This window comes from Vicia villosa, linkage group LG3, assembly GCF_029867415.1.
Source record: "Vicia villosa cultivar HV-30 ecotype Madison, WI linkage group LG3, Vvil1.0, whole genome shotgun sequence".
NCBI classification, from domain to species: Eukaryota; Viridiplantae; Streptophyta; class Magnoliopsida; order Fabales; family Fabaceae; genus Vicia; species Vicia villosa.
In genome coordinates, this window is record NC_081182.1 from 10560063 (window position 1) to 10572133 (window position 12071).

The following is a 12071-nucleotide window of genomic DNA, read 5'->3' on the forward strand; positions in this document are numbered from 1 at the left end:
TAAAACAAATTACTAGTATCTAATTCATTGCATGTTAAGAACTACCTGTTACACAAATAGTTGCATTAAGACAACATCTACAACTACTGCTTGCTAACTCCTTTTAATGGTTGTCCTCTTGTGTAATAAAAATTATTTTTCATTACATTAGTATTAAAAACTTCATTTTGTTTAAAAGTAAAAAAATAAATTTTCATTACATTAATTTTAAAACTTGATTATGTTTAAAAGTGAGGTTGAAAATAAATTGATTTAAGTTTGAACAAGTCCACACAAAATGAATAGCTATAATGTAGTCCTAGAAATCACTTTATTTAGTGTTTGTGTGGTTTTCTTTCTCATTGTAATCTTTCTTCCAAAATATTACTATTGCACATAATATTTCTATCAGCCAACAAACAACCAAAATAGAAAGTTAACAAGTCTCCCAATTCACAGACTATTACAAACAATATAACACCAAATACACTTGGGAAAAAAATGGTCCATTGTACAGCCAGACTCTTCACCACACTAGTACCATTTGACTATATAAGTAAAAGTTCACTACATCAAAACAATAAATCCACTGTCACCACATCCCCAAATACTCAAGGGTAATTACTAATTTCCATCATTAAGGAACTTAACACGTGCTCTTGGTGATGCTCGTTCCATCCATAACAAGTCTTTTGAAATTCTATGCAACTCAATTGCATCTAATTTTATAAAATTGCAATTAAAAGTAAGAGTCTTTAACAAAGGAGAATTTGCAAGTATGAACTGTATCAAACTCACTGCATGCTGAGAATTAGCTCTAATGCTGATATCCACTATCTGAAGTTTAAGGCAACAACTACGACATTCTAACTCTTCTGAATGATCCAACACTTGTGTGGCTTTAGCAAAGCTATAACTCTGAAGTATAAAAATTAAAGAGTCAAAATATGACAATAAGAAACAATCTAAGAAGTATAGGTGTTAATGTGTACCTGAATGACAAGTTTAACCAAGCTAGGAGCACTTTTGAGTACTCTAACAATATGCAAAAGTTCTCTTGTTTCATTCAAATTCACGACACCCAAATTCAGATACTCTAATGAGTTCAATGAGCTTACTAGACACGTGGGAGGAATGATATCTGCATATGAGTACTATGGATACAAAACAAAAAATCTATGAGATTATCAGAACAACACTTAGAAGTAGCAATAACACAACTTTCATTATAAATATTCGATTAGACCATCAATCAAAATATATACAATAGAAGAGTAAGATACTTTTTTCACAACTGAACATTAATGAAAATATTACAACTAGTGATATTTTCTAACCTTATTACAACCGACCATCTTAACATTTGGCAAACTTTTGATCGAACCAAATAAGCCGAAGCGCGAAGCTTCGAGGGTAAAATCAATCAAATTTTCTGCTTTCTTGAGACAAATTGAATCCACATCATTAAGTAGGTCTAGTAATAAGACTTTGAGAGTAGGAGAAGAAATATCTATATATTGAAAACCTTCACTTAATTCAATGCAAAGCTTTTCAAGAAATGGACAACCTGAAATAAGACTCTCAAATGTATGGGAGTTGAGTCTAACCATATATAAGTGAAGTTCAAGCAATCTTTTAAAGCCACAAAAATTAGGTGGAATTAACAAGTGAAATCCGCCAAACTTAAAGTAAGTCAATTCCTTACAAGAGAAGACAATATATGGCATTTCATGAACCGATTCCCAGCGGTCCACAAGATCGAGATATTTAATGTCCCTTGACAAAAAAGGAATCCATGTATTGAGGTATTCCAGTGTGATCTTAAAATTAGATTTGAAATTATAGTTAATGTCAAATGATAAGGAAAGAGTAAACTTGTGTATCGGCCCATTGTGAAGCATAAGAACATCCGTGATGATTTTAGAGACTACAGAGGCATGGTCACGGGCTTCAAGATAGGTATATCTTTCAAAAAAGTTGTTATCAAAACAAAGTTGTGGAGCTGAAGTCCACATATACCTCCACTTTCTTGACAAAATACTAGTTCTAACTTGGTCTCTGATTTTCAAGTTTCCTAAGATGCCATCAATGACATTACCTGGTAAGTCACTGATTCTGTCACTTTGATTGGCCTTCTTGTTGAGCAAAGTCATTACATAACTACAAATTCAAAATGAAGTGTAAATATTATAATAATTTTTTAACTAATATTTTTCACCCATGATACTATTTAAAAACTAAAAAGGGGATCAATTTGCATCTGATTACAAAATATTTGGAATCACATCATACTGCATAGATCTGAAAGTAATTTTCAAATATGAAAAAGCTTAAGAAACTAAGCATGAATAGTAAAGTGCCCTAATAAAAAAATCACAGTTATGAAAACAACAGAATGGATGATACAATAAGTAAAGAAAAGAGTAACAATTTGGATGAAATCTTACAAAATTGAAAGCGAGACTGCGATGGATTGAATTGAAGGAGCCTATAATGTTCACGGAGAAAAGTGGCTACGGTGAAGGAATGGGAGGAGTACGTTTTGATATGTGGTGTATCATGGAGTACGTGAACATCCCATTTTACCCTTTCTAGTTTTGTATTTCGACCCTATTAATCATATGTTTAAATAAATTTTGATATAATATATTTTTAATTGATTTTATTTTAATATAACATGGTTTTATTTCATTGACTGTCATTTATCTCTCAACAATACGATATAAGTTCCACCATAAAATTGAAGTCTATGGAACCATAACAGAGTGAGTATTTCAAAAATTGATAATTTTTCTCTTAACTGAAACAGTGTTTTTTATGAGTTCAGTCATTCATCTATCAAACAAAGAGGAACACTTGTTTCCCTTTTTTTTTTTTTTTTGAATAATAAGGATTTTATTAAAAAAAACAGGTTGATACAAAGCGATCCGAAGATCCAGTTAACAAGAAACCAAAGAACTAAGGGAAATCTAGCATAATCTAGTAACAGACTCACGAGGTTAGGCTTAATAGAACGACAACACCACCCCAGATACACAATCTTATTTTTAATCTCCTGAATGATACGATTGCGGTCAACTTTGCCACCAAAGAAAATCATGTTCCTATAAACCCATATGCCATAAACGGTCTCCGCAAAGGCTAAACGCAGTAAAGTTGTACGCCAACCTTTCTTCTTGCCATGAGTTATACACCAGTCAAGCTCATACCGCCAGTTAGAAGGATTATGGACAATGTTTAACCAATGCAGAATATCAGTTCAGATAAAATTTAACTCATCACATTTAAAGAACACATGAGATAAGTTCTCCTCCTGCCTGCAAAAAATACACTCATTATTAGCAATCATTCCAAACTTTAACAGTCTGCTTTTCGTGGCAAGTCTCTCATGGCACGCAAGCCATAAGATGTAAAGAGCCCGTCATTTTACTATCCTCCATTTATTCTTTTTCTTTAAATAGATGTATGACAAGTGGCCAAAATTATTTTAATGGTTCAGATTAAAAATGAACACTTGTTTAATAATAAAAATAAAATAAAATATTCTATAAACAATCTAGGGTCTTGTTCTTTCTCTGAAGATTTAGCGTTCTTTATTCATAATAATAGAGAGTTCACTATTTCGCTGCCGTCATTCCCAACGACGGTCACCAATGTTCTCGTATCTCTGTTCCCTTTTGTCCTCTTTTTTTGTTTCGTTTAAACACTGCTCTCCACCATTTTCGCCATGTTAACCTCCACCGTAAAATTACGAAATTGAATATAATTTCTCTTTGCTTTTCTCCATCAAAATCACAAAATTAAATATGAATCAAATGCAAATAAATCAATTGTAATGATAACATAATTTTCACTGTGATTGTGATTATATGTACAACCAATTTTAATTAAAATGGCTACACAACTGGGATACCGGGTGATGAGGCAACATGTCGGAGAAATGAGAAGAAATTAGGTCACCGAAGAGGAATCCTAAAATGACTATCTTGTCTAATATGAACAATAGAACACAAGAAAAATGAAATTTAGATTTACTTAATATAAATCCATAATATAAATCCAAAGTTGTCATGATGACAACCTTGGTAACAATCTTAAACCTAATGATGACATGTCATTCTAATATAGCACTAATGTTGACGTGTCAACCTCTTAGAATTTTCAATATTACTTAAATTGTCATTATTATAAACCATTCTTAAAATTATATTTATTATATTTAACATTATATATATATATATATATATATATATATATTATATTCAGAATAATGAATAGAATAATAATTAATTGAAAATAATAAATAACTTGAAACCCTTGAAAAATGAATAGTAAAGATAGTGAAAGGTTAAAGATAAATAGGAAATAAAACACTACAAAAATAATAATTTAAAAGTAGAATTAATGAAATAAATATATAAATATAAATATATCACATAAATATTTGAACGTTTTCTTCTATTTTGTAACTCCAATTATTTAATTAGGACCATTAACCCATTTATTACATTGAAATAAATTGTAATTAATAATTTGATTGACTATTATTTTTATTATTGATTATTATTATATTCATAATCACGTGTCTATAAATATTAGATATTGAGTTGGCACCATTTTCTACAAACAAATGTTTGGTGGCGTTCTTTGTTTTTTTTATTATATTACTTCTCCTTTTTAATTGATATAATTTTTGTTAGTTTACTGTTCTAACTTTCTTTATAATTATGTATTGGTTGATTTGAAGATGATCTTTTTCTTTGTGAATTACAAGAAGAAGATACAATTTTATTGCACTATTGTTATTTAGGAAGTCTATGAAATGTAAGTACATCTCTTTGGTTCACTTTTTTTTATTGATATAATTTATGTAAGTTTGTTATTCTACTTTTGACCGGGAGAATAAGATATTAGAGACTTTTATTTATGAGAGTTGGTGTATTATTGCTGTTATGGATCTCTATGAAATAATCATTCACATAAATTTATGTTTTTAATCCTAATATTTGAATCACATAAATTCTTCTTTTTATTTATGTAATTTTTGTAAGTTTGTTATTCTACCTTTCTTTCTTATGGTTGATTAAAATATATCTAGACTACCATTTTTTAATTGTTGCATCATCGTCGTTCACACACACATTTTTTAATTGGTTGATTAAAATATATATATACCCTTATTAGTAATAAATGGAATAATATTTTACTATTTTATAAATTATACATTTATAAATCTATGTGTTTTTGGTATTTAGTGTAAATAAATAAATAGATGCATGATTAATGTCTTTATGTTCTTGATGTGTTGTTTTATTATATTATGTTTTTCCACTATTTAAAGTGGAAGAAGTAATCTTCAAATATTTGGGCTTACTTGTTGGATAAGTATGGGAATTTTTTTCTAAATTTATTGAATTTAAGTTGTGAGTTTAATATTGGAGTGCTTCTTCAAAATATTAGTGGTATACGAGTTTAATTTAAATCTTGCTTTGTTTGAGAAAACTTTGTATGATGATGAAAAGGAGAAAGGACAGAAATGAGAAAAATATTAAATGTTATGGTTCATTGTTAAATTGTATACATTTTTAATATTTAATGTAATATTTGTTAAAAAATTGAATAATTAAAATAAAAAAAATAATAAAATATAGGATTAAATATACAACACCCTGTAATATTAGCGAGATTTATAAAATAATTATTTCACGTGAATTTATAAAATTAAATGAAAATATCACGTGGACTACCACGTAGGCAGTTAGAGAGAATCTTTGCTACAATGTGGCAATCAAGAGGTACTTAAAGGAATCTGAATGTTAAAAGGGGAATTACAATAAAAAATTATTTGTAGGTAGGGATGAGAATAGGTCAGACCGTATAACATGGACCTACTGTCCTGCTTACATAGGCTTAAATCAGACCAGAGTTTTAATATAAATAGAGAAGACCTAAACTTTTTTATAAGCCTATTTAGCTAAAAAGGTTAGGCCACAGGCCATATAAAAAATCTTTTAAGCATATGAGACCGACCTATTTAAATAAATATAAATAATTTTATGATTATCATATTTTATTTTATATTTTGAATTAAAATATAAAAATGAATCTTAGTTATGTTGAAGAAATTATAAAAATAAGATGAAAAAAATCTTATGAACAATGTCAATGTTGCTTCCATAAGTTCTCTAAAATAAATCGTATCACAAAATTTATGTTACTAGGTAAATTCAAAGAAGCAAATGCAAACAAATATTTAATCTCACTGATCTTTTAATTTGTTCTAGTCTATATAAAGTTAAGTAGAACGACTTATTTATAAATGTTCAAATGAAATAGACTTTTAAGTAGGCTATTAGGTCAATCAGGCCTTCAAAAAAGGTCATGCTCAGGCTAAAAAAACAAGTCTACGACAGGCTACAAGTCAGGCTTAGTCTTCGAGTTTTTTAGCAGGTCAGACTCAGGCTAGACAAAGCCTATGTCAGCCCAGCCTATTCCCACTCTTACATGTAGGGGTGTAAGCAGATAAAAAAAATCCAATTAAACTGATAATCCAAACCAACTTGAAATAAAATTGATTGTTCCTAGTTCGATTCTAAAACTGAACTGAACTAATAAAAATCGATGTGATTTTGTTTGGTTCTCAGTTTTAGTTTTTAGGAATCGCCAAATCAATGAACTGAATCAATATAAATAATTACGCTCTAAATCTTTTATTCTACCCATCATTAAAGCCTTTTTTCTGTTCAGCCATTATCCATATTTGTTTACATTTCATTTATTTCAGTAAAAAACACACATCTAAAACTAAACTTCAATACATAAAAAGTAGAAACCATAAGTCACAAAAAGCTTATTTTCGGTGAACTGCTACTCTCACTGCCAGCTATCATTGTTGCTCTCACTACCGTCATCCGGATATGTTATGGTCGCCTTCTTCATTTTCAAGTTCTCTTCATTAATTTTCATTTTATGCTCGCTACCATTGTTGCCCTCACTACCGTCATTTTGATATGTTATGGTTGCCTTCTTCATTTTCAAGTTCTCTTCATTAATTTTCATTTTTTTTATCTTTTTTGTTTATTTTTCTTCAACAAAATTCCTTCTAGTCATGATATATAAAATAGTTTTGATCATTATGGTGTTAATTCACGTGCATTTTGTTGTGTTCTATTTGTTAAATTTTCAAATCTCTTTCCAACATTCTAATGTCAAATGTTAACTTTTATATTTAATAGTAAACTTATTTCATGATGCAATAAAAATCATGTCACTGTTTCGTATGAACTAATAGTAATTTGTTTATAAAAAATAAAGCGTGAAATAAATTATGAGAAATGTATTGTGTCATACCCCAAAATTTACCCGATATAACTTGCATCTGCCAACTTAATAAGGGCGTTAAAAATTAGGAGCCATAGGGTTTAATATATCTATTATTAAACTCGCTCTCTTATAAAACTCCCTTATAAATTAGTTGAAGTAAAATGGAGGTGTGAACAGCAAAAATTTGAGATCCAATTTGTTTTGGGCCCATTTGTTTCATGTAATCATTTTATCAAATATTATTGTTACTAACTATAAGATTATTAGCATTATTAATTTTAACTATTAATTAAGATTAGTATTAGGATTAATAGTATTAAATAAATATTATTTGGTTAGTTTAGAATTATTGGTTATATTAGTATTAGATTTAAATATTCATTTGAGTTTTAAAATAATTAGTTTTTTAATCTTAAGATTATTATTATTTACGTTAATATTAGGAATTATTATTAGGACTGTTATGGATTAGGATTAATATTATTATTATCAGTCTTAAAATTAGTGTTAAGTACTATTAGTGTTAGTATTTAGGAATGCTATTATTATTATCAGTAATAATTAATTAAGTAATAGATTGATGGGCCAGGATACACTAGCAGGATCGGGCCCTAAATGAAACGCGTGGGTCACCAAGGGAGTGGACCGGGTTAAACCGACCTGGCCACTATTCATCATCTCCTTCAGCGCCGCAGACATCAAACAAACCCAGCCAAACTCTAACGGCGGCCACCATCTCCAACAACAGCCAAACCCTAATCTCCATCTAAACCCAAGCCCAGCGGAATCGAAAAAGGATTGAATCTTAAGACAAAACAAAATCAAACTTTTATTACAATGAATCAGAAATCAAATAAGATTATATTACAATCAATGAACAGATCAAATAGAAAACGAATTGAATCTTTCCTAACTAAGATTTAACCCTAACTATATAACAAAACATAATCAGAAGGGGAAGGGGGTCGGAGAAAAAAACGAAGAAACGTTGCCGCGAAGGCCGAACCTCTGAGCTTCAATCCTCGACCTCGCACCTGCAAAAAAGTCACAGAGAAGAAGGGGGATCGAGAGGAGGAGAGAGCAAACTCCATCGCGGCGCTCACAGGGTAGTTGACCTGAAAAGAAAGGAAGACGAGATTAGCGAGAGATTAAAAGAACATACGGAAAGACATCACGGCCATAGAGGTATTCGCATAATACTTAGCTTCTTTTCGTTCATCTGTTGCGATTTGTAGCATGCATGTGCTTCTCCGAGTAAAAATCTGGAAAATTAGAGTTAGATTAGGTTTGGGGTTCATAGGGTTCATGGGTTTAGGTTGAAGATTGGGGTCGGGATTCATATGTTAGAATTAGGTTGCAGGATTTTTGGAGTACTAGGTGTTTCTGGGTTGGATAATGAAAGGAAGGGTTGGTGAAGATGAAGATCATGAAGATCTTCATCTACTTCTATGGGTATTTCTGGGCGCGGTTTGGAGTATGAAACGGATGAAGAGTCATGTTTTTTTTTGCAAAAATGGGAGAGAATACGAGAAAGGGGGCAGGGATCGGTACAAGAGGATAAGAAATGAGTCATAAAAAAACCCCCTCCACGTTTCTTCTTTTATTTATCTATTTTATTTTATTAGAATGAATTGATGATCATGTGTGCATCTATTACTGTGGTCCCTCGCTTAAAATCACGTGTAGACCCTTAGATGTTAGTGCCCCAGATCAAACGATTAAAGATCTAGCAACCCACCGTAATACAGTATGCGCACACGCACCGTATCCTTAGCTTTGATGGGCCAAGTCCTTTGCTATTTACACCCCCAGAATTTACTACCAAGAACAACATGCACCCCTTTTCAAAAATCATAAAAAAAACTTAATAAAATTACTTTAATTGTTTCATTGTTTGTTTTTGATAACTCAATCTAATTTTCTCCTCGAACCGACTAAATCTATTAGTCGCATTAGACGAGAGATAAAAAATACACAAAATTAAAATACATTTGAATTTGCTGCCCGCGACGATCAATCTATCGATCTGAGTAACCAGCAATGCCCCATAATCCGTTAGCTATACTGACCAAATCTATTGGTCATCGCATCTAACGGTGCCATATCAAATCAGGGTTGTACGCCCAAATCTCAAAACACACTAAACCACGATACTACGGATTTTCATCCTTTTCAATAAGGCAACTCAAAATGCCTTGCAAACCACAACATTTCAAAACTACGATAGGCCATTCAAAAAGCCTTAAAACCATATCATATCAAATTCAAAGGCGTACAACCCTGTGCCCGAACTACGTTGACTCTGATTCTCCATAAGGAGATACGTAGGCACTTGGTAACAAGGCGAGTCTCCCCCTTACAATTTCAATTCAATTCTAAATCTCAATTTTCGCCCTATTCGTTCCCTTAGCTATTAACCTCTATAATTTTAGCCATAAATCTTCGCCTTAGATTCAAAGCCATAGGAAAGGGTTGAGGGTGCCTAACACCTTTCCTCGACCTGATTATAATAACTTACCCCGATCTCTTAATTGCGTAGGGTTTCCTATTCGCCCTTCAGAATAGGTGGCGACTCTAAAAGTCTAATTTTTAGGGCAGGTTGCTACAGCTGGCGACTCTGCTGGGGACAAAACTTTTGGTTAATTATTATGATCCTAAGGCTTAAGAGGGTTTAGGTTTTGGCAAACCTTTTTAGGTTTTTGGCGAACTTTTTTAGGGTTTGGCAAATTTGCCAAAATTAGGGTTGTGAATTAGGGTTTAGGTTTTATTTCTTTCCTTTTATATTTAAATTTTTAAATTTTTATTCATATATTTATTTGCAATTTCCAGGGTTTATGGTTTATATATAAATATTTAAATTGTTTAATTTTATTTATTTATTTACAATTTAATTTGTTTATAGCAATTTTAATTAAATATTTGATTATTTGAATATTTGTTATTTTTATTGCATTTTGGGTTGTATATAAATTGCCGTTAAACCTAAGCGTGGGAATTATATTTAAGACCAGAGGGGAATTACATCGCCTACGAGTCTTATTATAATTCCACTCATAGTGGGTTGAATATCCGGAAAGGTCTGATACGAGGCTTGACCTTGTTGAGGGCTGGACTTGGTATTTGGCTGATCTCTCTGGGAACCTACCCCTAAAATTCGAACCTCATGGATAAAATGAGTTGTTCTAAAATCCAAAGAGACAAAAAGTCTCGGCGACTACGAACGACCCCATGAGACCTTCTAGAACATACCAATGGGAAGGGTAGGCACCCTAAGCCGTTACGTCGAACCTATGAACCTAGGACTTATGTGCTTATGTGCTTATTATATGTTTTCAATTTATATACTTCGAATATCTTGCGTTTTTATTTTTGCAGGTGTTCCTACGCGTTCCCTGGCCTGCAGGGACCCCATTTCTAAGGCAATGTCCTTCCCACGAAGGACACCTTCATTTATGCACGTTGATTGGCCTCTCGATGGCCATGAGACTTAGTGACTGTCATGAACGGTCACTCCGCGCCTGTATCTACGCACTCCCTAACTTGTAGGGACTTTCCTTATATATCCTTGTATTCTTACAACTGCGTGTCCTTCCCACGAAGGACATCTTCGTTTACGCACGTCAATTGGCCTCTCGATGGCCATGCGATCTAGTGACTGTCTTGAACGGTCACTCCGTGCCTACGTCTATGCATTCCCTAGCCGGTAGGGACTCTAATTCCAAAATCGCATCCTTCATACGAAGGACATCTTCATTAGCATACGTCGATTGGCCTCTCGATGGCCATGCGATTTAGTGACTGTCTTGAACGGTCACCTCGTGCTTACTCCTACATACTCCCTAATCTAAGGGATTTCCCTTGGCGTGTCATAACATCTATCTTGCAAGGATTTCACTAGGATCTAATGTCGCCTCTAAGGCCATCCCTAGGATTATGTGTCACGCGTCTGCATTGCATACAAGGAGTTATAATACAAGGAGTCTCTCGCATACGCATGCATTCACATTTTCATGTAGTCATACATTTGCATCTACATTTTCATTTCTATCTTCACCTGCATCCACACCTACCGTGCTAGCCGATTTCCCAGGACTCATGGAGAAAAATCAAAGGATCATAAACTATGGAGAAAGGAGGATAAATCATTGGGAATGAGTTTGAAAAAAAAGGATGTCTTTCACCACGCCAGCCGCATGTCCATGCCTTGTCATAATAGGATTATAAATATAATAAAGGTTATCATCGAGCAAGGATCAGTTCAACAAAAGAGTTCCCTCATAGATACACACAAGGGGTATCTAGTCATAAGGGGGTGCATCTATGAACAAAGCAAAATTTACAAGGACGCTCTATGATAATTTGGGGGGCAAGGGTCAGTCCAACTGGGGCAATACCCTGAACAAAGATGCCTATTTACAATGGAGTAAAGGCGACATATGTTAACTCCCCACCAAGGGACAAAAGGGTCATAGGTGATGCTATCCTTAGGAAAAGCAAAAGATATTCAGTCAAAGGAAACTCATGAAGTTCCGACACGACGAAAACCCACCGCTAACAATTTATTCCCTACAAGTTTGATGTGCCCAAGGAGAATTCGAGGTTACCCTTCACTTATACAAGTTCATCAACTAAGGAGTAAAACAAGGTCAATGGATCTTCAAAGGAGGTTGTCCCTAGGATCAATAGGTTTTGCCACGCTCATAATTTCAATCCCTACGATCGCTAAGTGTTACGCAAGATAAAAGTTGTACCTTCGGATTAGCAATTCT

At 32.8% G+C, this 12071-nt stretch overlaps 1 protein-coding gene across 1 annotated transcript; it reads right to left on the reverse strand.

The window, feature by feature from the left end:
• Positions 1 to 410: 410 nt before the first annotated feature.
• LOC131654894 (F-box/FBD/LRR-repeat protein At1g13570-like) lies at positions 411 to 2582 on the reverse strand. The gene is made up of 4 exons (XM_058924817.1): positions 2427 to 2582; positions 1317 to 2139; positions 972 to 1133; positions 411 to 897 (listed from the first exon to the last, which is right to left on the reverse strand). Exons 2-4 carry the CDS (start codon positions 2130 to 2132, stop codon positions 604 to 606), a joined length of 1272 nt encoding a protein of 423 aa, XP_058780800.1. The 5' UTR covers positions 2133 to 2139; positions 2427 to 2582; the 3' UTR covers positions 411 to 603.
• Between the last annotated feature and the right edge of the window lie 9489 nt (positions 2583 to 12071).